This window comes from Kryptolebias marmoratus, linkage group LG20, assembly GCF_001649575.2.
Source record: "Kryptolebias marmoratus isolate JLee-2015 linkage group LG20, ASM164957v2, whole genome shotgun sequence".
In the NCBI taxonomy this organism is placed as follows: Eukaryota; Metazoa; Chordata; class Actinopteri; order Cyprinodontiformes; family Rivulidae; genus Kryptolebias; species Kryptolebias marmoratus.
This window is the reverse complement of record NC_051449.1, coordinates 20,498,590-20,526,114: the sequence shown is the minus strand read 5'-3', so window position 1 is coordinate 20,526,114 and position 27,525 is coordinate 20,498,590. Positions and strand designations below refer to the sequence as shown.

The 27,525-nt window shown below is 44.6% G+C and overlaps 1 protein-coding gene across 5 annotated transcripts; it reads right to left on the bottom strand.

Annotated features, from left to right (window-relative positions):
* Window positions 1–327: 327 nt before the first annotated feature.
* LOC108238301 (SH3-containing GRB2-like protein 3-interacting protein 1) lies at window positions 328–27,525 on the bottom strand. Of its 5 annotated transcripts, none has more exons than XM_017420285.3 (24): window positions 26,595–27,525; window positions 18,150–18,213; window positions 17,757–17,802; window positions 17,335–17,391; window positions 17,113–17,170; window positions 15,786–15,961; window positions 13,845–13,856; window positions 13,420–13,431; window positions 11,760–11,784; window positions 11,517–11,580; window positions 11,117–11,187; window positions 10,948–11,022; window positions 10,799–10,867; window positions 9,960–10,724; window positions 7,645–7,757; window positions 6,277–6,427; window positions 6,090–6,146; window positions 5,683–5,794; window positions 5,352–5,507; window positions 3,658–3,790; window positions 3,356–3,558; window positions 2,908–2,972; window positions 2,644–2,808; window positions 328–2,551 (listed from the first exon to the last, which is right to left on the bottom strand). In XM_017420285.3, the coding sequence occupies exons 1-24, from the start codon at window positions 26,602–26,604 to the stop codon at window positions 2,529–2,531; spliced, it is 2,682 nt and encodes an 893-aa protein (XP_017275774.1). In that variant the 5' UTR covers window positions 26,605–27,525; the 3' UTR covers window positions 328–2,528. The 5 variants fall into 5 exon arrangements, with proteins under 5 accessions (XP_017275774.1, XP_024862613.1, XP_024862615.1 ...); XM_025006845.2 differs by having other exon boundaries at window positions 10,948–11,025; window positions 26,595–27,524; XM_025006847.2 differs by lacking the exon at window positions 17,335–17,391 and having other exon boundaries at window positions 10,948–11,025.

The window sequence follows — 27,525 nt, the reverse complement described above, 5'->3', positions numbered from 1 at the left end:
GGATGAGGAAGGTTTTCTCTGACGCACAACTAAACGCAGCATCAGTGCTGACATCAAACGAACCAAAGGACAGTCACAGACACATCCGTATGCTCAGACAAATATTTAAAACATACTTTTATATGTACACCTTTTTACATTTATGTTGTTTTGTTTTGTTTTTTGTAAATATTGCTATTAGAAAATGATAAAACATTTATTCAAGATGGCAAAAAAAAAAAAAAAAAAAAGAGTAAGAAAATAAAACAGGGGCTTGAATAGAGCCAGTATTCTGAACGTCCGCAACAATCCCGCTCAAGACTTTCTGTCGAGACCAAGGCCAAAAAAAAAAAAAAAAAAAACATAGGCCGGGGTTTTAAGCAGCGTCAAAGGCAACACTTTACAATCCTCCGCCCGGGACCCCGTGGGTTTCTTTGAAAACTTGGAAGGTCCTTGTCCTCGGCGTAAGGCGCTCGCACATCTGACTGCACGAGCCGAACGTAGCGAGGGCCCTCCACCTTTATATTTCTCAACCGATTACCCAGACAGGTCCGGTTGAAGTAGCAGCTTCACAGATTCACCGCAAATCACCAGCACCACTTTGGCCCTTACAGACAAGCTCTCTGACGAACCCCGATGATACCACGCGCGTTCCACTACTGCTTTGAGTGAGTTACCGCCCGCATCGGCTCTATGCCAACACAGTGGAGGTAAAGGCTACATGGGCTTTTCTGTCAATCTTACGCACAAAGATTTATGGGTTCGTTTTGCACATCAATTGAGTTCTGTGGAGAAATGCTTCAGTCACTCTCAGACGCACATCTACCTTATTCTGTTTGAAAAGGTCTCCGCTTTTTACCAACCACCGGAGGTTCAAAAACAGGGTGCTTTTGTCACGTTTCAAGACCTCGTTATTAAAAAGAGCTTATCAGCAAGCGAAGGAACGTATCCACTGACTCCTGAACAGAGTTCTGATCAATTAATGCTGTCCTTTTCGCGATAAAATTTCTCTACAAAATATGTTTCACGTGGTGGCAGAATGCGGATGCGATCCTTCATGGAATGGGTACCGGATTGCCCCAGAATGTTTCCGTAAAATTTCAACCTGAAAGTGTTCAAAGTGCTGGATTTTGCAGACCGCGTCGCCTTTAAGCACAGAACAGACGCTGTGGCTTCTTCAAAATGTCCTGCGTGGATGAAACCAAGGGGAGACTCGCGCTGAAATTCAGGCGACAAGTCTTACGGTGTTACAAAGTAAAATACGTGTGTTTTCTATCTTAGGATTCCACCTTTAGGATTGTTCTACTATTACATGATTATTCACATTATCTCTTACAGTGCAATTGTAAGTGGCTAAACTAAATAAACTCAGTTAAATAAGGCTGACTTACTATATGAAATCCACGATTACTTTAACAGTTAACAATAAGACTAAAGGTTTCCCTTAGTTTTACTCCATGTTTCTCATCAGTGCACAGATGATGATTTGTATTTACTTGCATAAACTCAGCAGCGATCAGTCTCCTGAACATAGTGTTATTAAAGCCCCGCCTACACTACTTTGGATAGATTTATTTAAACAAATAGCCTTTTCATAGTTTTTTTCCCGCCCCGTCCACACATTCTAACGAAAAGGATGAAATTCCAATGCCTCGCCACCAGGGGGCGAGAAAGAACATTCATAGCTCGGCTCAAGATTCTCCTAAAACGTTGCAAAGCTAGCATCGCACGGCACTCTCGAGGGAGTTTCCGAAGCGTCTCAAAACGTTCGTAGGGGGGGGTTCTCAGGTTCCTCCAGTGAGACGCGGAGCGCTCGGTCCTGTGTTGCTGCGATTTTAAACGCGTTTGATAAATATACAAGTGAAAATGTACTCAAACAGTCGCCCGTCTTGAACATTTTTTTAATGTAGTGCAAATGTGTCGTTTGGAGTGGTTCCAAATGAAAAAATTAGCATCATTTCTCACAACTCTGTGCCTCCAAACAGTCTCCAACTATCCTAAATTCTTTTGGTTCTTTTCATGTTTACAATTTGCTCTCCGTTAACCATTTCAGCACATGATGAAAGTTTAATGACAACAGGATCAGGATAAAGTAACATGAGACAGATGCAAAACAAACAAACAAAAAAAAAAAAACTGTGAAAAAAAACTCCATTGTTGTTTTAGTTTCTGGTTGGAATAAACAAAATAGCTCACCATGTCAAAGTTTCTGAAAAGCTCTGTATTTCTAGCCCAAACCAACAGTAAAAATAGAGTTGTTTAAAATCTCCACTTTAGAAAGTGTTTTTAAACATTTATTTATCTCGTTCATGTGTGGACGGGACGTGCAACGCAACAGAAAAGCTCTTATGTTAAAAATATCCAGAAGTAGTGTGAACGGGGCCAAAACCAAACATCATCTTTTTGTGGTCAAATGTGTTTTCTGGGAATTCCCAACCATTTATTCCAATGGTCGCTGAACAGAAACTCTCAGGTGCACTGAACACGGGATGGAGCTGGAGTCTTCACAGTCGAAAGCCAGAGATTTCCTTGGTTGCGAACAAAGTCCGCTAATTATCTGCCAAATATTTCCCTGTGAAACACAACGAAACGGATGATTAGCCTTTAGTGTGTGTGCGCATTCAGATGACTGAAGCAACCAACACTTCGAACGCTCAGTCTAACCTGCAGCGAATCTCTTTTTCACCAACGATAGCCGGTAGCCGGTCCCGACGAGCTGGATGTCGCACCCGGACAGGGTGCTTCCCTCGCTGGTGAACTGGACCGCCAGCTGGGAGGGTTTACAGGAACCTTCCTCCATCTGGAACCGGCCCAGGAGAGCTCCTACTCCTGCGCAACACAGTCGTGACATCTGAGTTCGTAATTTTGAGGCAACACTTTGAACAAAACTGCAAAGCAAGACTCTTCGTACGACAAAGAAACACTCGCCTCCGTTTTCAGACCTATGAGACAGGCTCGGGACTTTCCACTGGATGGTTTGCTCCTCCGGATTCCTTTAGGGGGAAATAATTTCACATTACCAGAAACAGTTTGCTGCTTGTAAATTTAAAAAAAAGGTGAATCATTTTCGACCATATAAATGGGCTTCCGTGTTTGTATGGACTTCTCAAAAGACCCAACAGACCAACAATGAAACCCAGGGTTGAATTACCATAAATGAAACAGAAATATACAACCAGTGCCTGGCTGTTATGTCCCTTCAGGGTTTCTTTCTGCACCCAGCATGCAACCACAGAAAAAAAAGAATTAAAAGAACAATACTTTGTTCTACGGAATCTTCCCCCCTGCATTTATATGGTCCAAAGGTTCCTTACACGACCATGTGGAAACAGTGCTAAGCATAATGAAGTCCTTGGAAACTATAGGGAGTTCTTACCAGGTGGCAGGTGGGATCATGGCCTGGGGTCTGGCCAGGCCTCCATTCACAGGGACCACAAAGTGGATATTGTAAAGCGGTACAGGTGCGGCCATGGCCTCCATGTTGTATTTGTAATCTATTCTCAGGTCCGTGTTGGTGGCGTCCCCTCGCCAACTCACTGCCAGGTTCAGAGGAGTGGACTGAATTCCCTCTGCTGACACCTAAAGACAAAAGAGCAAGAAGACGATGTGATGGAATGATGCACGGATCCAACGGTTTTCTCAACCAGGGGCAAATATTTTACACTAAATGTTTCATACCTGATATTTGATCATATCCACATTGTAGTATGTTGCCTGAGGCTTCTGTTCAGCCACTTTCTTAAGATGGCTCATCAGGTTCGGCATGTTTACCCAGAACTCCTTGGAGTCCACATTGTCAGCTGTAGCATCGCTACAGAAGGACAAGAACACGTTGAATTAAAGCAGGAAACATCAAGAGTGTCACAATTAAGCGCCACGTTAGTTTAAAAAATTTGCACTCGCTGACAAAAACGGGTTCGGCACGCAGAAGGAACGGTTCAATTTGGTCCACATGCCAACCTGACATGAGTCTGTAACGGATTTGATTCTCGGAGCTGTCACATCCAGCATGGGTGACCGGAGCGCATACATGGTGTCATCACCAGTGAAGCAATAGTGTTATCAGGCGTCTGCCAGAGCATTCAAGTGTCAGGTCAGCAGACCCAGAGAAGACCTCATAAACACATTAGACTGCATTCGCTGCACTTGATAGAGGTCACACTGGAGACTTCAGGGTTGTTCTGTGCAACTGTCCGACATAGAGATATTCTAATGGCCCGGTGATGGAATGAATGGGTACATGAAGGCACCCATACACATTGTAAATGGTCTGTACTTATATAGCGACTTTCTAGCCAATAAGGCTTTATAACACAATCTGTGCCCTTATTTCCCCATGTGACTCCTACCAGGAATCAAACCTCCAACTCTCTCATTGGAGGACGACTGCTTTAACTACTGAACCACAGTCTCACCCTAGCAACTCTAGTCGCTGACCACACCAAGAGAGGATTGTTATACCGTGCACCAAGCATTACAAACCCTATGACTTCTGCACCTGCCATTTGAACATAAGTATTGGACTCTTTACAAGACCTCGCTTCAATGACTGGTATCAGGCGAACTACAGGAACTACAGCAATACCATGGATGGTCATCAGGTGCATGTTTAACCATGTTTAATGTCCCCCTGCATTAAGGGGGGAGGACAAATCCACCAGTGATGTGGAGAGACACACCGGTGGTACTCCTGGCGTCATGGTGTAGGGAGTAAGCGGTTTGATTTCAGATCATCTCTAATAGTGATTTAAGTGACCCTGACATAATAACTCAATGGTGATGGAATCCTGTGTCCATTTGTCTTACCCCTCCTAAGACAACACCTCGGTACAGTCTTTTAATAAGACAACACACATAAACGCAAGTGTCTATGGACTGCCTGCATCATGTTAAGATCCTCCCGCGGTCGGTCAAGTGCCCCAGTTTTTCTCCAACTGAACATGTGAGGGATCAGCTCAGATTTTAACTCCAACCCAGCGCTGATCTGCTGGATCTGGAGGTCCAGTTCCAACAGCTGTGGGCCAACGTGCTGCAGGAGACGATACAACGTTTGTAGGACCCCCTGTAGACCCCGCAGACATGGGACCAGCAGTGTGCCCGTACTCCACTTATTTGATCTGATATCGTACTAATTCAAGTTTTAATTTCCGCCACTCTGTCTGGATACTTTTTTTTTTTTTGTCAGTGAGTGTCACACTTTGACCGACAGACCATCCAGCACTGCCAACACACAAGTCGGCCTTTCCCAATTTATAACTGAAGCTACGCAACGGCTGGCCGAATGGGGCGAGAGAGGAGCTGGATGATCTCCCAGTGAGACATAACAGAGAAAAACGAGTACTGCGTGTGTTCGCCTGTGACTGTGACCTCACCAGCACAGCAGCTGCGGGTTGGGGAGGACCTGCTCCAGGCGGCTGTAGTTGCTGATGCTGAAGGTGAGGATGGGTTGAGTTGGGTGGCTAGCAAAGTGCCTGGTTATACCCGCGGGGAAGGAGAGCACCACCTCTCCCGTGATCTTCACCACACATCTGCAAACAGAGGTGCGTGGCGAACAGACTTCAAACATCCACTCCCAGAAACCCGAACTGAACTCCCCAAGCTTCTCAGTCTACCCTGAAGCGTCCTCTGATTGGGAGTATTCACAACTAAAAAAAGTGGTATTTTTTTCCACTGACGGGACCCACTTTTGGAATGTGTACCTACTTGTTCGGGTCCGCGCCTTTGAAATATGCGTTGATGGTTTCTGTGAAAGCAGCTGCAACTGGCAGAGTGTCCTGAGCTCCCATGGTGAGAGGACTGGGTCCTCTGGAGCATCCTAAAAACCACATAAAGACAAAGAATGCCCATAAAACACCTGTAAAGGACATGGGTTTTAGGCAGGGCTCTATGATACTTAATAGAAAAGTTGAATCAGGGTTTATTTACAAAGCACAGATCAGGGGAAAAAAAGGAATGTAAACCAATTAAAATCAAGCTGAACAGCCTGTACGATACAAGGTTCTCTGTGAGAAGAACACAGGATGGGCAGCAATACTTTAGTGAACACAGAAGGACGTGTATTTCCTGTTCATGCACTGATGCCACTACAGTGGCGCTGTAGCTCAACTCACCTTCAAAAGCTAAATGAAACCTGCCGTGGTCAAACCATACCAGAGGCAGTGAGGCCTCTGGGTGAGCAGACACATGAGGAGGGGGAAAAAAATCATGGAAAGGGACAAGACGGTGAGGCAAGAAGACAATGACGAGCAACAGACACCATGTGGACTGGACACTGGGGATGCAGAGCAGGTTGTATACCTGTGGGGGGCATGTTAAGGTCTCTTCCCAAGGTCGGAGTAGACGCTGCACTATGTGACGTGATGGAGGAGAGGGACGAAGAGCTCTCGGCGTGGGCCAGGGGCGCAAAAGGCGGGGGGCTACCTGAAACGGGTGGACTGAATGGCCGACTCTGGAAACAAGACGAAACACACTTCGATCAGAATGAAAACGGAGCGTAATGGTCAAAGAAAACTGAGGTTTGTCTTATTTTACTGTGGCTTAAAAAAAGCTTCCAGACCCCTTTCGTTTTTTGCAGCCTGATGCCATGATTGCTTTTATTTATCTCAGTAGCCCACACTGACAAAGTGAAAACCGATTTTTGTATAATTTTGTCAATTTATCAAAAACAAAAGAAAATGTAAATTTCACATTTCCATAAGTATTCAAACCCTTTACTTAGTCCTCAGTTGAAGCATCTTTGGCAGCACTTCCAGCCTTGAGTCTTTTAAGTTTAATGGAACACGATTTGAAAGCCTGGACCGGCCAAAAAGGTTCAGTCGTGGTTTCATCAGACCGGAGGATCTTGTTCCTCACAGCCTGAGAGTCCTTCAGGTGGACTTTCAAGTGTTTGACAGCAGGGAGAGGTTTCCATCAAGCCACTTTGTAACAGAGTCCAGATCAGTGGAGGTCTGCGGTTCTGGTTGTTCTTCTGGAACTTAGTTCCATCTCCACACAGGATCTCTGAAGCTCAGTCACAGGGACCATCAGGTTCCTGGTCTCCTCTCTCACTAAAGTTCTTTTCCCTCAATTGCTCAGTGTGGCCGGAGGACCAACTCCTGGAAGAGTCTTGGTTGTGCCAAACTCCAATCTTTTTTTTTATGAAAATCATGGGCGCTACTGAGTTCTTCGGAGCCTTCAGTGCAGCAGAAATGTTTTGTAGTCTTCCTCAGATGTGAGTTTTATAACAATCGTGTCTCTGAGCTCTGAGGCAGTTCCTCTGACCTCAGGGTTGGGTTCCTGATAGCTGGAGGCCTTCTACAGAGAGCTGTGTGCCTTTCCAAATCAGGTCCAATCAATTTAATTCACTACATGTGGACTCCAGTCATGGTGTAGAAACATCTCAGCAGAGAGAGAGAGATGACAGGCGCCTGAGCTAAACTTTAAGTGTCTGAATACCTTTAGAAATGTGATTTACTAAACTGTTTCAAATTCTGATTTCACTTTGTCGTCATGAAGAATATATGAGTGTAGATTAATGAGGGGGGGGATTTAGAAGATTGTAGCACCAGGCTGAAAAACAACAAAACGGCAAGGAGTGAAGAGGGTTTGAATACTTTCTGAAGCCACTGGATGTGGTCATAACAACAGAGAGGAGGGCAATATGTCAGACAGATGATTCACATGTACCAGGTCTGTGATTGGTTTCCCCGGGGGCAGCTTTGGTCGTGAAGATGGACGAGGAGGAGGAGGAGGAGGGACTGGGCTGCCTTGAGACTGAGGACGAGCTGGAGACGAAGGGCCTGTGGAGCGTTTCAGTGTCTGCGGTTAGCATCGTCCTCAAATAACAGACGTAGATCTAACAAACCTCAGCTAGACGGTGTTTCTCATTTTTGTAATTTGTTCGCACTCAACGGTCTGTGAACACCCAGGAGTTTTCTTCGTACGTGATCTAAAACCTCAGGTTCCTGCAGTCATTTTTGCCAGATTAAAGAAAGAACTTTATTTTTGTCGTCCAAATACATTACTTTGCCTTTTCAGACACCCTTTAAGTTTCTTTTCAGAATCACTTTGCAAACCAACGCTCTGACCACGGACATGTTGTATCGGTAGATCTCGGACAGGATCCCTGAAGTTGAAGCTAAAACAGAACCAGCTTCAGTTTTAAATCCTTTCTCCCTCCCTGTAAACAAACGGGCTGCTGTACGTTCAAATTAGATTTTTTTAAACATGTTTAACTTTAATTGGTGATTTAATGCTTAACAGTGAAGTCATGTGACACCATTATAGTCATCCAAGTGTAAACTGTGTATCTGGTGAGAAAACTGGAGTTTTTAAAATTATTTTAGACATTTTTATAGATTCCATTTGCATGTAGATTCGAGATATAGAGTTTTTTATGAGGTACCAGCCTGTTAGGTGCTGGTCATCCCTTCACCAAATCGTACCCTGACTTCGTACCAAGCGGTTGGTGTTTCAGACCCGTTGAGTACAAAACGGCTTCACTCCCATGCACTTACTATATGGGCATATGCTCACATACATTCAATCCTTCAAGCACTGCTTGTGTGCAAATTTAGCTTGCAGTGGTACCGGCTCAACACAACCCTGTACAAAACCAAGCTGTGTTTGAATTCACAGCCAAGAAATTAACCTTTTCTATAACGTGATGATAAGCCAGTCGTTTTCAGAAGTGTACTTCAGTACATTTAATCATCTACATGCGAAACCACCCGACCACAATGTGTAAATTATGCCGGCCACAGACACTCAGCAGCTCAGGCGAATTGAAGCCAATGCTGCTTGTAGGAAAGACAGAGAAAGCACAAATTAGCAATTTTACTTCAGGAGCCTAAAGTCTGATTTGAATAGAACTGCAGTTTTGAATTTCTTCTGTCACGAGATCCGAGGTTATTCAGAAAGCATCACTAAAAGGGAGGTACAAAACGGATAAAAGTGGGTACAAAGAGACTTCTTTTCATACCTGAAATATATGGGCTCAAAATGGCCAAAGATGTAAAAAAAAACAATTTGTTCTGTCGCTGTTTGTTTCACGCATGCCTCATTTGACTTTGTGCCTTTAAAACAATGGAGCTGTTTTTACTGGTTTGTCTACATCTGTCTGAATTTATTCGGATCTTGTTGCCATTAAACTTCATGTTCTGAAAAGGTTATTGGAGAAGAAATTGTAAGTGTTAAGAAGAATCAAACAAGTCACAACTGTTTTGGAAAACCTTTAGCCCCGCTTGTGAGGATTTGAGATTTTTTTTTTGTATTCAGTTTATTGTTTCATGTTTCTGTAGTTGTGTTTTATTCCTCATTTTTCCCCGTGTTTAGTTTTGTGTTGTGGGTCCTTGTGTGGTGTTTGCTCCCTGTGACCTGTCCTCAGGTCAGTACCTGTCAGACTGCCTCAACCACCCACACCTGTCCCTCATTTCTAATCAGACACCTGCGTCCACTTCCCAATCCCCCTCAGCCTTTAAAACCTGGTCACCTCCTTCACTTCCCCACTGGCTCCTTGTTGCTCTGTCCATATTTCCTTGTATGCCCTTCTCTCGTGTCCTGCTGTCCGTAAGTTTTTTTCTTATTTAGTATTTTGCTGCCACGACAGCCTTTTGTTTTTAGTTAAATAAATTCATTTTTATCAGAACTCCTCCTGTCTGCCTGCATTTTGGGTTTAAACCGTCCGTCCATTTTAAGTTTGTCGTAAATGTTGATATTCTTTATACCTGCTGGGTATTTCAGCGCCTTCACGTCAAACTGACCCAAAGTTACAAGGGCTTCTTTATCTCTCTTTCTTTTGAGGGCTTCAGGAGGGTTAAATTGCAAAAAAAAAAAATGTAGTAGTGTACACTAGGCTCACAATCTTCGTTTTTCCTGCATTTTAGAATCTCGGATCTCCATACCAACTTAAAAAAATTAACAAACATCTTAAATGAAATTGCACTCTAAATGTGCCTGAAGCTGGACATCATAAACTTAAAAAAAATAATAAAAATACTCACTGCTGCCTGAGTGGGGCCCTGGGGAAGACATGATAGACCTGTATGTTGTTGGAGGAAGAGGAGGCGGCGTCCCCCTGAAACTGGGGGTCAGCTCTCGGGGAGATCCTGTAATGTCCGCTGAATCATCCCTGTGGTACACCCCCTCTGGAGTCCTCTTTCCCCCGATACCCCCATGGACTGAGGGCGATGTGACTCCTACCCGAGGAGACCGTCGCTCCGCTGGCAGTGGCGGCACAGAGCTGATGGCGGCGGCGTACGAAGCGTACTCTGCAAACTGCAGCACCTCCTCATCAAGCCCCTCCTCTTCGGGGGACACGGCGGGACAATTAGAAGGGGAGAAGTCGGGGGGTAAGGGAGGGGCCGGCTCGTCCGGAGGCGGCGGTCCGAGCACAATTGACGGGGGCGAGTCCAGTGGTGTGAAAGGGAGAGGAGACATGGGGGAAAACTGTGGCGGAGAAGGCGGGGGTTCGTTTGGCGGCGGCCCAGGGGAGAGACAAGGGGTAGAAGGGGTTGACGAGGGGGTGTCAGGAGGAGGAGAGTCCGGAGGTGGCGGCGGTGGGGCCGGTTCATCGGGCGGCGGCGGTCTGTCATCCATGAACGTAACCCATCTGGGAGATGAGGTGTCCTCGCTGATTCGGGGGCTGTCGGCGGGGCCGAACACGTCATCGAGGTCAGGGGCCGGGGAGCCTCGGTAAGAAGCCGGGGAGAGGACGTTCAGGTAGATGGGGGCCGAACTGCGAGCCGCCCTCCCATTGGGTAGATCAGCTGCAAACAGGAAGTCGGAGCTCTGAAATCACAGTCTTCGGCTGTGGACTGAGTTGCACACAATTTCTGTTTACCTGCCGAGTCCGAAGGGTAGCCATAATGACTTCTTGATGGGATGTTTTTTGGAGGAAGTGGTGGAGGAGCTGCAACACGGAGGGGACAATTCAGCAGCTTTGCAAGCAATACAAAACGATTTAATTTACTGGTATAAGATGAAGCCCACCTCCTGTAGGGAAACTCCTGCTCAACTGGGATTCTGACCGCGGCCTGGGTTCTCCCCACGCATCGCTACGAAACACTGCTGTCAAAGGAACAAACAAGTCATTCAGTTAGCAGCCAGCATTGCCTTGGTGAGGTCATGTGAAGGTGTGCCTTATCAGCGGGAGACAAACCGTCGTATCGGGCATATCTGCTGTCCGAAGGCAGCCCGAACAAGGCAGGAGTATTCTGCGACATCGAGTCACTGCAAGGAGAAGCAGCTGTTAATCAAACCACATCTGCAGCAGTCGCCCCGTTCCGGGAGAGCCAGTAATTAGCGGACGGCTTATGTGCCACGTTGTTTTGTAAGCCAGCATCTCAAAGGAAACTCAAAGCCGTGAGACAACCGGCGAATGTTTCAGCGATCGCATTTAGCGACAAGCTCTGAAAAGTCTGAGGAATCTGACCTGCCATGCTTTTAATGTCTGCTGGGCATATTTAGTACGGTCCGCTTGTGACAGGATTACCCAGAATGCTTTGTTAACGGCAGGTCCGGACAGGACCTCTAAGAACACGGTCAACAGATCGACTGACCTTGGTGTCTCGGGTGCAGGAGTTGGTGTTGGGGTGGAGCGTCTGGGTCGGGCGATCTCCTCACCTGTGAGAAACATCACAACATCTCACCCACTCTTCTGTAGCACCCGCACCTCTAAATGTCTAAAGCTGAAGGCTGATCATAGTAAACAACGTTATAAGCACACTCTCAGTTTGATGTAAAAGACAAAACCTACTGTGCCTACGAACAGAAGACTTTTCAAAAATGTCCAAAGTACTTACAAGACAAGTTCCTTTTTATTTGCACCTGCAGAGGATAAAATGTGAACAAAAGATGCATCAGTGCCAGAGACAATGTTTGGTCCATCCATCAAAAATACAGAACACAGTAATGAGTTTTATTTAAGTAAACTCTAACCTCCCAAATAAGGCAAATCCTTTCAGTCAGACATTATACTTAAATATTCACTCACTGACAAAAAAAACCCAAAAACATTAAGCACCCAGAACCAGCTTCGGCAGGCCAGGGGCACCAAGGCCCCCGTCTGCACCACTTGTTGGTGGCGGGCCAACAGGAAGGTGAATCCATCGGTCAATCGGATTGAGCCTGACCGGGCCCCGATGGGTAGAGGCCCAATGAACCTCTCCCCCACATCCAGGTGATTGACATGGAGCTCCTTGTTGCCTCCTGTCCATTGAGGTGTACTCTGTACCGCTGTGGTGAGGAGGGAGCTGAGCTGCAAGCCGAGCCTCTCTGTTTACCGGTCGGTCTACCTTCCTACCTTCCCCCGTGGTCTTGAACTCTGGATAGTGGCCAAAGGAACGAGAAATCTGATCCAGGCGGTCGAAATGAGTTTTCTCCTCAGGGTAGCTGATAAGGTGAGAAGTCTGGTTATCCGGGAGGGACTCGGAGTAGAGTCGCTGCTCCTCCACGTTGAGAGGAGCCAGCTGAGGTGGTTGGGGCATCTGGTAGGGATGCCTCCAGAACAAGCAGCAGATGATGGAACGGAGGACTCAGGAACAGTATTGCAAATGAAACCGCGCGTGTTGAAAGGTCATGTATTGGAATAATTACGATATCAGATCAAACAGATAAGCATGGGCACACTGCTGGTCCCATGTCAGTGGGGTGTGAACATAGTTGGACTTGGCTCCAAGTGACGTCATCATCTAGTCACTTTATCCTCACCTGCAGCAGGTCAGCCCACAGCTGTTGTTTCTGACCCTTAAAATTCAGCGGGTCAGCACCGGGTCAGAGTTGACATCTGAGCTGACACACGTTGGACTGGGTGAAGATGAAGAGGGATTCAGCTGATCATGAAGATCAGTTCTCTCCCCTTGGCGCCGCCATATCCCCACACAGTGGTCATTTATGGCAACGTGGAACCAAAGATTCGTCGCTGAACGCGATCCGACACCGCTCGCCTCCTGGTTACAGCACGGTGGCATTAGATGCAAACTACAGGACAACACGGGGTGCTGTAAAGAGTCCAGTACTTGTGTCTGGCCGTTACACAAAACGACCACCCAGTCTCATGTGATCTATCAGACTCCATCAAGCACAAGTAATGCTGTCTAATGTGTCTATGAGCCATCCTGTGCCTGCTGCCCGTCACTCACTGTTTTGACCAACTATCAGAGGCTCCAGCTTCTGCCTAATAACACCACCTGTACCCTGCGGTGCTTGCAGATCTGTCAACTCCTTGCGAATCAAATTATTTGCAAGCATCTGGTCTGCTTGTGTAACAGCTTACATCCAAATTGAATCATTCCGTCCGGATGCTTAAGTTGTTTTTTTTTGTCAGTGGATGTATATATTTCCATTAGCATAATGGAATATATTAGCATGTATTTCTTGTCTGCTTTGTGTGCAGGTCAGCCAGCCGACACCAGAAAGTTGCCTTTCAGTCTGTCAGCCGGCAGGTGGGGTGGAAAAACTCACCGGACTGCGTCTCTGAGACCAGCAAAAAGGAAGAGAGAACAGACCTGGGTCAGAGAGTGAGCGACAAATCAGTCAAATGGACACCAACTACGATTGCACACACACACACACACCGCATCTCTTTACTTTAACTGCAAAGCTTTTATAATGCAACAGGAGACATAACACCCAACAAGGACCAGTTTGGAGCCGTCTTTAGTGTTATGTTTGCTCTGCATTAGGTCACACGGTAAAGCTTTGGCGAAACGGAAGAAGCGGCTCGGTTCAAAGGCTCAACACAAACACCACATGCGGCGAAAGGTGGGAAGCCCAGAGAGAGACGATCGCTGAGAAAAAGAAGCTACGAGAAGAGAAAGGAGCAAAGTGAGCACATGCCACGCAATCCCTCTCGGAGGTGATGGTTGCGATAGTTGCGACAGGCTTACCGGACTTCTCCTCTGCAAAACGGCCGTAGACAAGCGGAAAGAAAGAGACAAACACAGTTAAGAGGCTTCCTGCACATTATCGCTTTCAAACTTCCACACGTTTCCGGGGATCAAATTTACAGATTTCCGTCCGTTTTCAGGCCATTTTTGTGGCACAAGTACAAATATTTTGCTTTCAGTTACGCAATACACAGAAGACGCACGGCACAGAAGGTTTTTGCAGGGCTTTGTGACAACTTTCAATCAAACAGTTTAATTCTTCCAAACAACCGGAGGTTTATTTCAATTCAAAGGAATCACTGTTTCAAATAAAGGGCTGTTTTGTCAAATAGTTATCAATAGTTAGTACTTTCAGTCCTTGTCCAAGCTAGGCTAACGGCTAGCTGAACGAGTTCCCCGTTTATATGTTTTTTCAGGCTTTTAAAAGTGTTTTTTTTTTCTCTTCTCAAAAACGACACACCGGTCGGAGTAAAAGAATGCTACACTGGATATTATTGAGACGTTATTGTTTAGCATGACGCCGCTTGTTTGTGTCCGTTGCCTCTTTCACAGCCGAACAACGTCCGTGTGCTGAGCGAAGACTGTGAAAGCTGGCGTCCTGAACGTGTCGGCCCGCCGTGGGTCACAGCCGCTGCTCCTTCGTGTGGCAACGTGGCGAAAACGGCGACGAACTGTACAAACGAGGTTTGATGCAGCGTTCTTTCACGTCAGCATGTCATTTTTAAAACAACGTGAAACAGATCCTCATTTGCCTAGCCATTAGCCGAGCCCGGAGGAAGGCTTTTGGGTCGATGACGCCGTTTTGAAGAACATTGTGAGGAGGAGGAAACATTATGGATCTCAATATAAATCACCTCACCTTGGGACTGTTTAAATATCTAGGTGTTTATTTAAGATGTATATGAAGTTGTTTTAATGGTTTATTGAACTGTGCTTGTTCTCAGAGCTGTGATAAAAGATTTTGGTAAAAACTATTATTAAAGACTATAAAGGAACATCACTTGAAAAATGACCAAACTATCCTTTTAACCAATAACCCTGTAGTGTTTAACCCATCTGTATGAAGTTGCAGACATCTGGGAAACCTCTGCATACGGCACACAGTCCCAAAGGAAGGAAGGCCTGAGGGTGGGAAGATCCTCCTTCGAATATAAAACACCTTAAACTGAATATATGAAAACCACGACTTTAGTAAAACCCTGTGAGGAAAGTTAAATCATTGCAAAAGAGATCAGGCCTAAAAATTCCTTTGTCAGGCTTTTAAGCTCAATGGTTGGTTGTGCTGACAAACCTGGATAAAGGGTCACGTGTCAAAAAAAAAAAACCCAAACAAATGAAAAAACTTTTTCATCCAAGAATTGGTCTAGCCAGTTCTCAGGAGCTCGGTCTATATGCTGAAAGTATTTAGCAGGTATGCTAAACCTCTCAAAAATCAAAACAAAAAAGCCCTGAAGTAGATTTACACATCTGCCCGAAAGAACATCCATACAAGAATTCAACAAATGTTGACTTCACGTTGTCCTGCCAGATAAAGGAGTCATTTTATTTCTTTGCAGACGATGTCACGTTGTGTGTTGTAGACGCAGGCAGCGTGCTGAGGTCATGTTTCAGTTCAATCTGTGGCCCTCTGAGTCCAACTGAATCAAAAATGGTTCATAAAAGGTGTCCTAAATCCATGACTATGTATATCTTTAATAATAAAACTAACTGTTTGAGCAATAAACTTCAAGAAATTCAGATTTTTATCCTATCCAAAATGGAACACGGAATAAATTCTGGAAACAGATGTTTTTTTTTCCATTTTCCTTTTTCTGTCCGTATTCAGAACTGGGAACAGCTAGAAACAAACTCAATATGTTTCCATAGCTTCTTAAGAGCCCTAACTTTCACAGGTGTTGAGGTCAATGACATCCTGTCGGCCCTCAGATCAGCAGTGCTCACCAGAGACGGAGAGAGCGCCAGGCCTCCCACCGAGGCTTTCAGCTCGTCCATGGACGGGGGGACACACCTGGTGCTGTCAGACACCAGAGGCTTGATCTTGATTTTGAACTTCTTCTTGCTGTCCTCGTCTTCCTCGGAGTCGCTGGAGGAGAAGAAGTGCTTCTCCTTGGAGGCCCGTGGACACGTGTCAAGGACAAAAGAGGAGGAGGTGCTGCGTGCCGTACGGTGGACTGGGGACTCATTTGGACCGGGTGCAGCATTTAGAGGTGGAACAATACAAGAACGGGAGAGCCTGTCTCCCTGTTTCCCTCCTGCTCTGTTTCAGCTAAATTATCCTGCAGAGATGGACGTGTCCACAGAGCCTGATCTGTCTGAGTCTAATCCAAACTCTAACCACTGACACCTTCAGGGGCAACAGCCTGAAGCCTCCAGCGTACTCCATAAGACGTCAAGAAAGTCAGTTCACGATCACGTGGTTCCGAGCCGGTTTTTTTTCTCACACACCTTTCATCGTCCACCAGACACCCGGATCAGAACTCCCAGGAAGCTCCTCCCTCCTCCTTCAGCGTTTCTTCCTGCCGGCTTCTCAACTCTCCTGTCCTTGTACAGATTTTTGCTTCCCTCACCCTGACCAGACGTGTTTATTAAACCGACTGAGACAGTACACAACGTTTGGCATTTGCAGATTTGACGATGCACAGTAATGAGTGAACAAAGGGAACGTGTCCCGACTACACCGTCTCTACTGTCTCTGCCGTCTTTTTAACTTCACAGGTTTCTAAGTTTTTCTGGAACAGTTGTAAAGACGGCTGTATTTTCTGACAGCTGCTTCTCAGAGGAGCAGCAGAAGCAAAATGTCTCCATCAAAGCTCACCGGCTTTTCCACATAAACACGCCCACAACAACTTCTGACCAATCACACGATACTTGGCACAAACCCCTGTGAGAAACAGTTCAGCCAGCATGTCCAGAAGAGGAGGTCGAAGCTGCTACGAGAACAGAACGATGCAATGATCGTCACGCAACCACATGACTGAGAGCTGACTTCGTGACTTCTTATGGAATATGGAAAGGCCTTAAACATCTCTGAACTGAGCCTGAGTGATTAATGAGGAGGGCCTTAATGACAGCTGGACACCCGGCCCAACATAACATGGCTTTATCCTGTGCTCCTTACTTTGTCTGCAGACGCAGACACACACACACCCAAACACACATACACAGGGACTATCGATTCAAACAATGAGTCACTCAGCCAAATAAGTCAATACGTTTGCAGGCAACGTGTCCTAAAGACCGCTTCCTTCCCATCTGGCTGAAAGGATATCATCGTCTTCATCACCGGGCCGTAAACTGAAGCCCTCCTCGTCAACACTGGGAGAAGCCTGCAGAGAAACAGAACCGGAGACGAAGATTTTCAGACTGAAACTCTGACTAACGTGGAGATCATCTCATGTCAGAGCTACAGAACATCAGCTCATTTAGGAAACAAAGAGAGACATGAAAAACAAAACAACAACAAAACAAATCACGCACTGTAAGGACTCACATATCTGTCCCAGTCGATCTCCCCGTAAAAACCGTTAGGAGCCCCGTTGGCCTTTTTCTATCATCCAAAATGAAAAAAAAATAATAATAATACAAAACATCATAAAAAAAACTGACTCTCACAGGGACCTTATCTACAACAGGTAAGATATTAACTGCTCATAACTTTTCCATAGAGGCCCACTTCTGAATGCCCCAAATATATTTTTGTTTTTTAATGTTTCCATCCATAATTTACTAATTCATTGCAACTAGCTGGAACTAAAACTATAATAAAAATAGTTATAGGTAGTAGGAGTGTTCCTGAAACAGGTGATAAATTTAACAGCTACTATCATGTATTTACTGCAGACAATCAGCATCTTATTGGGGAAACAATCACAGAGGAAACAGACGAAACACTGAGGACTAAACTGCACGTACGTTTCCCTTCCTGCTGCTTCCGCTTCCTTCTTTGTCAGGTGAGCTCCTGTTCAAACGGAGACGGAAACAATAAGTCTGGGAGGATTGTTCAGAATTGCACCTGTGGGTTCAAAAGCGGGCCCGGGCCTTTTCTCTAAATCATTTCAAAACAAACGTGCAGCACTTTAAATGCCGTGCCCTTATATTTACACTGTGAAAATACGCTACGTGTTAAATATGTCTACTTAAAACAGGAAAAGACCATTTAACTCATTAAATATTGTCTAAATACATGTATGTGTACAAGATCTTTAAGCGGTTTCTTTGACATATTCAAAATAACACATATTTTTTGGGACTTGTGTGATTTGGTGTTTGCGAGGCCTCAATGCGCGAGCGTCGGGACGAACTCACGTGCTCTCTGTGTCCTTGTCTTTCTTCCGTAAGCCCAGGGCTTTCCTGGTTCGTTTTTTCAGTCCTAATAGAGAGAAGGAGACAACATCATTAGGAAGTAAATTACAGCTTTGCAGCCTAATGCAGAGTCAATTGACGTGTCATTAGGCTCCACCAGAAAGCAAACAACACAAAAGAGTAATAGCGTCGAGTCCAGCGGTTGAGCTCCTCGCACACAGAAAAAGGAAGTACAGTAACGCTAATCCCTTTATTTAAAAGGAACGCATCGATTTGGATCAAACTCGCAGCTGTCCGAACAAAAGCCAGCTCGTAAATTAATGCAGTGCTGATGTGTCCCCTCCTTTACTATTTGAAATGGAAAAAGGAATCAAGTTCCTGTTTTGTTATGTAGTCTTTTCTTTTTTAAGACTAGAAGTTTATCTGGCACAGCTTCACCCTCCCACTAAGGTGCACGGAGAGGGAAAAAGATGTAAACAGGGAAAAGCTCCAACAAGATGTAACATAGTGAGACGTCCGGGAAGAAGAAGAGCTCGGACCGTGTTGACCAGCTAATAATGGCTTCTCTGAGCGGACACGCTTCCAGAGTCTGACGTCCTAAAACAACCCCAGTCTTCAGTGGCTCATGCTTATGTGGAGCGCCAGTTGTAAAGTCTAACATTCAATAATGTCACTAACACCTTTTTTATTATTTAGCTCGCTTTCCGAGCGTAAAATCCAGGGTGAATATTTTCCACTATCTTATATTTGGTATTGAGTTCACTTCCCTTACATTTTGTGAATTTTTCTCACCAAAATGTCTTTTGTGTATCAAAGCATTTGCGTATAATAAAACATTTTTTGTGTAATTAAAAGTTAAATCGAAATGTTAAACGCTGCATTTCCCTTCTCTCCAACCATCGCAGAATGATGACATCACAACAAAGGCCGCGGTCCATTCCCAAATATTTAGATTGAACGTATAACATTTAGGTTGAACATCTGATTACAAAAAATTTTTTAAATTTTCATAACTGTTTATATACATAAAACACGTTTTTTTAGAGCAAAATATAAGTGAGCAAAATAACGGAATTGTGTTTGAGGAAAAATGTTTTTAGCGGATAATGGCGGTTGACCTAAATGTTGGACTTTACAACAGCACATCATACACACAAACAATATTATTTAAACTTCTACATTGTTGTCAATTTCTGTTTACATGGTTATTATTGGCAGAAATATGATAAAATTCCTCCCAAAAGTGACTCCAGGCAGCATCGGAAGTGCCAAGCTAGCTGCTGCTACGACTACTTTTACAAGCAAATAATCACAGAAATCTGCTTAAATAACTGCATGTCGTCAAACAAAGCGTGAAGTAAAGGTTTCTAAAAAAGTGTAAGCAAGATTCGCTAATAAAAATAAACAATTAGAGCCGTTTTAAGACAACAACAATCCACTTCGTTCTAAGCTACATTCAGACTAGCTGCTAGCTGTTAGCATATCAGTCCTGTTGGAGCTAACAGCTAGCCAAGCTGAGGGCGTTTAAAGAAATGTTTTGTCTCTTTATTAATAAGACAGTTCTGCAGTTTGTTTGTTCGTTTTTGGGGTTTTTTTCTGACCTTTGTGTGGTCAGCACAACAACAAATTAAGAGTAGTTTTAAAACTGGTTGGTAACAAACATGACTTTAAGTCCTGTCAGGTCGTCTGACTGCACCGACGGATGGCAGTCTATCTGAGCAGCTAACACATCTACATTTACCAGTCAGCCTGAGGAGAGGCTCATTAAACATTATTTAGCCGTAAACACTGTTGAATTAGGATGTTCACCTCCATTTGCAGAAGCTTTATAAACACAGTTTATCTTTAATGTGCTTTCTTTGCACCACTCATTACGGATCGGTCACCATTTTCTTCTGTATCACTGATGTAACCCATAACGCCACCTTCAAAATAAAAGCCTCAAAAAAGAGCATAACTTCATTCTAAGGAAAACACAATACTTAACCAAAAACTCTACACATGACTTTTGCCTTTTAACCATTACTTTATTAAAATAGGTAAATGGGATAAGACATTTTTTCATAATCTTCTCCTTTTGAGATACGAGGCTGAGCCATCAAAAGTTTTTTTTTAAACTTCTCTCTAATATTAATCATCTTGTCTTTCGCCTGCACCTCACACATAATTGTTATGGATATATAAATGAGGTAATTAGAGGTCATCCTTTTAAAGATATTACCATTAACCAGCGTTCTTGTTCACATTTCCTGTTTCCACCTTTCAGCCACAGCTGATATTTCTTTAGCTGTATCCCTTGGCTGCCATCTGCAGCTGGATAATTATGGAGAAATGTGGACTTAGAACGTTCAACAGACAACAATGGAGAACGTCCGCGTCACACAGAGAACCCAAAACTCAAACTGAATTGGGGATGACTCTAATCTAATATCACACCAGATTTTAGCTCAATAGCTGCAAAACCAATGGAGTTATTGCCATTTTTGTGTTGGCTGAAAGGGATTAGCTGTGGTGGCCATCTTAAAAAAGGGTTGGTTACAAAAGTTAACCAGTAGATGTACATCCAGTGATTACATTCTAAAGGTTTCAATAAAACCTGTCCAGTGATTCATTTTGCTAACAGACACAAGTAAAAACAGGGGATTACTGTGTAAAACTGATAAAGATGTAAAAGCTTATAAAACAGTATTTGCATCAGACTGTAAACATTTTGAGATTGGAGCTGTTTTAAGACGACAGCGATTCACTCTGGTCGTGGTTGCACTCAGACTAGCTGCGAGCTCATGCATGTGGTCTGATTTAAAGGAGAACCCAAATCAAATCTCAAAATCCTGATATTGCATGAAAACCTAAAACGTAAATAACTTGTTTTTAGCGTTTTAGTCAATAAATGCTGAAGTGGGGTGATTTGGGTTCATGACGAGCGCTGTGCCCCGATCGGCTCCATCGGCTGAGGAACCAAGAACCAACTGTCCCATTGTTTTCTAGTGGAAATGCCGGAAGACTTTGCGGGGATAATAGATATATATAACCCTACCAGTATGAACCTGAACCAACGGCTGGATCTCCAGAATCAGATGAAAACTTCTCAGATTCAGATTCTGATGATCACAAGGACCGTCATGGCCGACAAAACCACCGAATTGGAAACATGGAACCTGTGAGAACCGGTTACCCCCAGATCACTGTCATGACATCAGTACACAACACTGCAAGTTCACATAAAGATGGCAATAAACTCCAAGCTAACCCAAAGCTAACTTAAAGCTAACTCAATGTTAACTCATAAAAAACGTGAGCGTGCTTCAGATTAGTGTTTATGAACTCTCACACCAGAGTTAACTAATCAACAGCAGTTTCAGACTATGACATTTGTTCAATCACACATGGATTGTTTTTTTTTATTTTTTCTTCTGAATCCCAAACTGACCTCTGGCCTCCGGCCTGTAAGCAGCTCAGACCTTTTAATGACAGCTCACGTTCACGTCACTTTTTAAGTAAAACTTCCTGTTTCTTGTCTCCTTCTCTGTGGCGATGTACTCCTCTCCATTTGCTTTTCTTTTAAAATTAAAAATAGTTAGGACTGCTACTGGCAAAAGGTCTTGTTTTTTTTTTTATGTGAAGCCAGTCCACCACAGGAACGAGGGTCAGAGCGGAGCTTCTCTTTGAAGTAATTCCCACATCGGAGCTCATGGATCCAAATCTGAGGAAAGTTTTTATCTTTCGAGAAGCTAAAATAATGAAACTCCAGTGGTATTTTCTGTCCGGTTCAAACAATTTATTACAACTCACTGAACTATAATGTACCGGTCTCCATTCACTCACTGATGAATGGCTGAATGCTGTGAACCTCAGTGGCTCTGAGGACATCACACATCAGAGGGGTCACAGAAAAAAGTCGAAAACCTTGTTTCACCTAACGGACGTCGTTCAAAGAGCTATCTACAACAGGTTACATATTAATGGTTCATAACCTTTCTACAGAACCCTAAAAGATCTGATCTGAAGCCTCTTATAAACAGCTGATTTAACAGAGTTCCCACAGGGAGCGCACATAGAAACAGAGAAAAGGCCCCAGGTGAAATTCGAAAGTTGTTACTGTGGAGCAACAGAAGGAGCACTGCGCCTCCGTGTAATTTACACCTTTCAACAAAGAGTTCAGCCATTTTAGACACACCTGAAGGTCATTAAAGCGACAGTTCTGTGCACTTAAATCATTTTAAATTAAACGATTATCGACACAAATCCCACAAAAGAGCATTTACAGCCAAAACCAGACATTTAAATATGCTGTATATAAAAGACAAAACCATTTTTTCTCACTGTTGGACATTAAATTAAAACCTTTCCTGTTTTAGGCCGGTAAGATTTTCAAAAATTATTTCTATTTGCTAAATGCCTGAGAGAGAAACCCCAGATGATGATGTCATGGCTTTGGAAGCTTCTGATTGGTTAGTTGACAACATCTGAGTTAATTGGAGCCACACCTGTGGATGTATTTAAGGCACACCTCAAACCTCCTGCTTCTTTGTGTGGCATCATGAGAAAATCTAAAGAAATCATCCCAGATATCAGGAAGAGAATTGTGGACAACTCTGGTTGATCTATGGGTAGAACTTCCAGATGCCTGAAGCTTCATCTGTTCAAACAATGATCCACAAGTAGAAGCACCATGGGAATGTCCTGCCATCAGAAGGTAAAGAGCTTGTGAAGCTGCTGCTGAAGCTGCTCAGAGAGTCATTATCCACAGAGAAACCAGTCCTGAACCAACATGAGCTGAAAGGAAACTCATGACTCCAAAAGTAACATCAAAAAGTCAGATTACAGTTTGTAAACGCACACAGGGACAAAGACCTTAATCTGTGGAGACATGTCCTGTGGTCTGATGGAACTAAAACTGATCTGTTTGACCTTATTAACCATCATTACATTTGGAGGAAAAAAGAGGAAGTTTGTAAGCCTGAGGACACCATCCTAACTGTGAAGTACGGGGGTGGCAGCATCATGGTGTGGGGTGTTTTACTGCAGGAGGGACTGGTGCACTTCATAAAATAGCATCATGAGGAAAGAACATTATGTGGAAATAATGAAGCAACATCTCAAGACAGACAGGAAGTTAAAGCTTGGACACAAACATGTCTTCAAATGGACAATGTCCCTCAGCAGACTGTTGAATTAGTTACAAACAGGCTTCAGGACAACAAAGTCAGTGTTTCAGAGCGACCATCACAAAGTCCTGATCTCAGTCCCATAGAGAGTTTGTGCTCAGAGCTGAAAAGACAACAAACCTGACTCAGTTCCACCAGTTCTGTCAGGAGGAACGGGACTAAATTATACAGGCATTTAGCAAATAAAAATAATTTTAAGAATCCTAACTGACCAAAAACAGGAAAAGTTAAATCTGATTTCATGTCAGAGAGAGAAAAAAAATGGTTGTCTTTTAATATCATTTCTGTGAATATCTGGTTTTGACTGTAAATACTTTGCTGGGTGTTCTCTAACTGTGCTGTCAGGCTCATAAATTAAATCCTCCCTTGTCTAGCTCTGTCGTGATTCACACTTAGAGCAAGCTTCCTCTGAATGTTCCAGTTAAATTTGGTTCTCCGTCCCTCTCACGGCCGTTTGCCGAAGGACAAGCGTTGGCGAGGCGGCCGTCGCGTTACCATCAAACGCTGACGTCTTCCCTGGGCTGACGTCCTGATTCTGGGCCTCTCTGGGACGTCCAGCCTCCCCCTCCCGCTCACTCGGCTCTCAGCAGTCAGGCGATACGGCGCGCGGTCGAGGTTCGGGTTTCCGCAAACTGATTTCCAAATAGAACGAGGTTTGGTTGCAACCGAAGGTCTTGAAACAGGAGCGTCGATCTAAAAGCGAAGGTTGTGCTCTGAAGGACTTCGGCCACGTAACGGCGACAAACCTTGGAATCATTTTTAACCTGGCTAATTTAGCTCAAATCAGAAGCACCCTGTCACAAAGGGATGCCCAACTTGTTACTGTGGCGACGGATTATTGTAAATATTTATTAGCAGAATACTGAAATAGCTCTCTAATATTTCTATCATTTTAGTCTCTCCTCAGTGGTTGGATACAACACTTTTTTAGGTTGCTGGACTACGTCCCATGAGGACATCACCGCCTCTCCTTGTTCTGTCTTTACTCTTTATTGCCCACCGCCAAAAGGTGAACGACGGGCAACCGCGTATTTGAGTCATTCCTAACACGGACTCTGAGCACTAAATGATCTCGCAATATTGTGTGCGATCACACCACATGAAGCTGTTTTCAGGATTTCATCAAAACGGCTAAAACTCCAGTGCTTCTCAAGATAAGATGGTTCTTCATTTTAAACTCTAACAAAATGCATTCCTTTATTTCATGCTAAGTCTTTCATTTTAGATACATTTGTTATTAATGCTGTCTTTTTTAAGTATAGTGGCAAGAACGTTAAAGCAGCGTTACATGTTTAACAATGTAATCGATGCAGGGCACACGAGCTTTCAGCCAAAAGTTTCATTTACAGTTCTTGGTTTGGTTTAAAAAAAACAAACAAACAAACAAAAAAAATCATTAAATGCTGAAACAGCCAAGCTGGTGAGAATGTCTAAATTAATGACGCAAAATTTATTTTTTACTTTTTATTAATCAAAAAAAAAAAAAACAGTGATCCGAACATAGAGCCTTGTGGAACGCCCGTTTTACATTTTTATCTGTTAACTTCCACGCTTTACTGTTTACTTGGTCTGTTTTTTAAATGCGAGCTGCTGAGCAAGTTCCGAGTTTGTTGCAACACGTGTTAACAAATCAAGCTTAAACTTTTTGAGCTTACGCAGAATCATTTCATGGTTCACTGTGTGGAAGGCCGTGTTTTTAGGTGTCACAATTCCACTTAACACTGAACACATTGCTGTCTTAACTTGATCGGTGTTTCCTGTCTGGTGCTCTGATGTTTGTTTGTACCTCTGCTGTGTCTTCTGTCCTTCCTGGCTCTGGTTCCGCTGGAGGTCTCTTCGTGTTCAAAGCCTTCATCAGGCTAGGTTTGTGCTGAACTGGACTCTGATTCTCTCTGTGAAGTCCAGTGAGTTCACTTTTTGTCGCCACATTATTCAACTTGTTTGACGTCACGGAGCTCTTTGTGTTTATGCTTTTAGTTTGACAAGCATGCAGTTTAGTCAGAGTTTCCCTAATGACAACGGTGGGTTTTTTATAATGTTGCAGTTAGTTACGTGGTTATAAAGATGAGGATGCTCTTGTAGCCGTGATTCTGTCAAGATTAACTGAACGCCACTAACTTCATCAAACTGATCGTAGTGATCTGAAGTTCCTCCTGCAAGTGAACGCATCATGGCAGGCTGACTGCAGGGCTTCTCCTAATAATAGCCGCCTTAAAAGGGACATCCCAGCCGTTTGAAGGTGGGGTTCCATGAAGACGTTAAGAGCGTTTACTATCTTACCTGTTGCAGATACCTCTTTGAAAGGCCTCTGTTAGCACTGGCGAGCTAACAGCTAGTCTAAACAGCACCAGAGCCAAACGTTTTATAGCATTTCACGCTGCCAAATTCATGTTAATTACAAAGAATTCAGTGATTTTTTTTGCAGGGCAACAGCAGCGGCTAGCTGTAGCCCTTCTGCTGCAGCAAAGTTCACACAAACGCTATTTTACAAATCTCGGCGCTCTCAACTGTTTCACATACGTCTAATTTACGCAGAATTCCCAGGCGCCGCCTCAGTCAGAAACACAAGAACGTTTCTCCCGAAGTAACCTCTTAAAAGTATAAACAACAGCCGTTTGCATGAATGGAGAAAAATGGCGCCGCGCCTGTATCGACGAGCTGACAGTGGCTAGCCTTTCACAGCTGCCATTTTGAAACAACTCCAGCCAGTTCGTCGACGTGGTTCGTGGCAAAAAACGCTACGATTTAAACTCGCGCGCCGCTGTCACCTTCACATCGCTGCGGGACAGCGCTGGAAGTGCCTCCAGGCTGCAACAGAGGTGCTACAGCTAGCTGCTGCTGTTCGTGCTCGCAAAAAAAAAAAAAACACGGTAAAGGTGGACAAAAACGGCATTTGCGTAAAATGCTATGAAACTTTTTGTCCTGCTGCTGCTTCAGACCAGCTGTTAACTGTTAGCGAACAGAGGCCATTCGAAGCGCCATCTACGACAGGTAAGACAGTAACTGCTCATAAGTTCTCAATTCATTGTAACGCATTCGGCTTGGGTCAGACCTGCTCCACACAACTCTGATGTGAGCAGGAGCGAACACATGTCAACACTCCAAACACACAGTCGCCATCATTGCCCTTTTATCCATAAATCTGTCTCTCTCTCACACACACACACACACACACTCCTCATTTGCTCCACACAGCATGACAGATCACATCATGGGATTGAGTAGCTTTAATGGGCCCAGCAGGACACCAGAGGACAGGAGGAGGACTCGGATCGGTTACCTTGCATCATGACTGCAGATTTTCATCCTATGTGGCCCTCTGCTGCGCAGGGAGGTGCAGAGGAGCAGGGAGCCAGCCGGTCAGAAGATGCCTGGGCAGGGCATAGCTCGGTGATGATCTCCTCCAGCCACCACCACCGCCGCCACTCAAGGCCCAGCTCCCAGACACCCGCGCAGGGAGGTGGGCTGCAGGGAGGACAGCTCCGAGGCGGCAGGAGCAGCCGAGGACACCGCGAGAGGAGCAGGCGCAGGAGCGTGCTGCCAGTCCGAGGGAAGGTGGAGGAGGAGGAGGAGGTGGAGCGGGGTGGAGGTCCTCAACGTGCAGGTTGGGCCCCGGACGGCGGAGCAGCACCGACACCCGCCATCTCTGTCAGGGAGAGGGGGGGAGGCCTGGTGATGCTGAGAAGGGGAGCGCAGGCTACAGAGAGAGGAGGAGGAGGAGGAGGAGGAGGAGGGGCGGAGCCCTTGACGTCGCGGCCGATCTGAGCCAATCCCTGCGAGCCTGCTCACGTGACTGCTGTCCCCGTGACGCCTCAGCTGCTCTTCCTGCAGGAAGCCCTGCTCCCAGGACTATTAACCATAGACATAATAGAACAGCCTCTTCTCCAGAAGCGTCAGCAGGATTCCGCTTTACAACCTGGCTGCTTCTGTTATGGAGGACCGAAAGCGACATAATCCAAAATAAAAGCAGAAATATATATATTTTGCTTTTGCCTTTTCCCTACACATTTCCTCCTCCTCTTTAATCACTGTGTGCATTTCTGCCTTTTTCAGCTTTAAGCTAGCGGTATGGTACTTTTAACTAGCCTTCCGCTACTTTTAGCTAACCCTTTGCTGCTTTTAGCAATTATTTTGCTACATTTCACAATTAACTAGCCTTCGGCTTCTTTTTAGCTATTTTTTCAGCTTTTAGCTAGTGGTATGGTACTTTT

Bases quoted from the DNA above. Each gene is read 5' to 3' on its own strand.
- LOC108238301 (XM_025006845.2), bottom strand. The intron at 5,795-6,089 runs GTGAGTTGAGCT...TGTGGTTTTTAG, and splicing joins GTTTCATTTAGCTTTTGAAG to GATGCTCCAGAGGACCCAGT. The intron at 3,559-3,657 runs GTATGAAACATT...TTTTGTCTTTAG, and splicing joins TGGATATGATCAAATATCAG to GTGTCAGCAGAGGGAATTCA.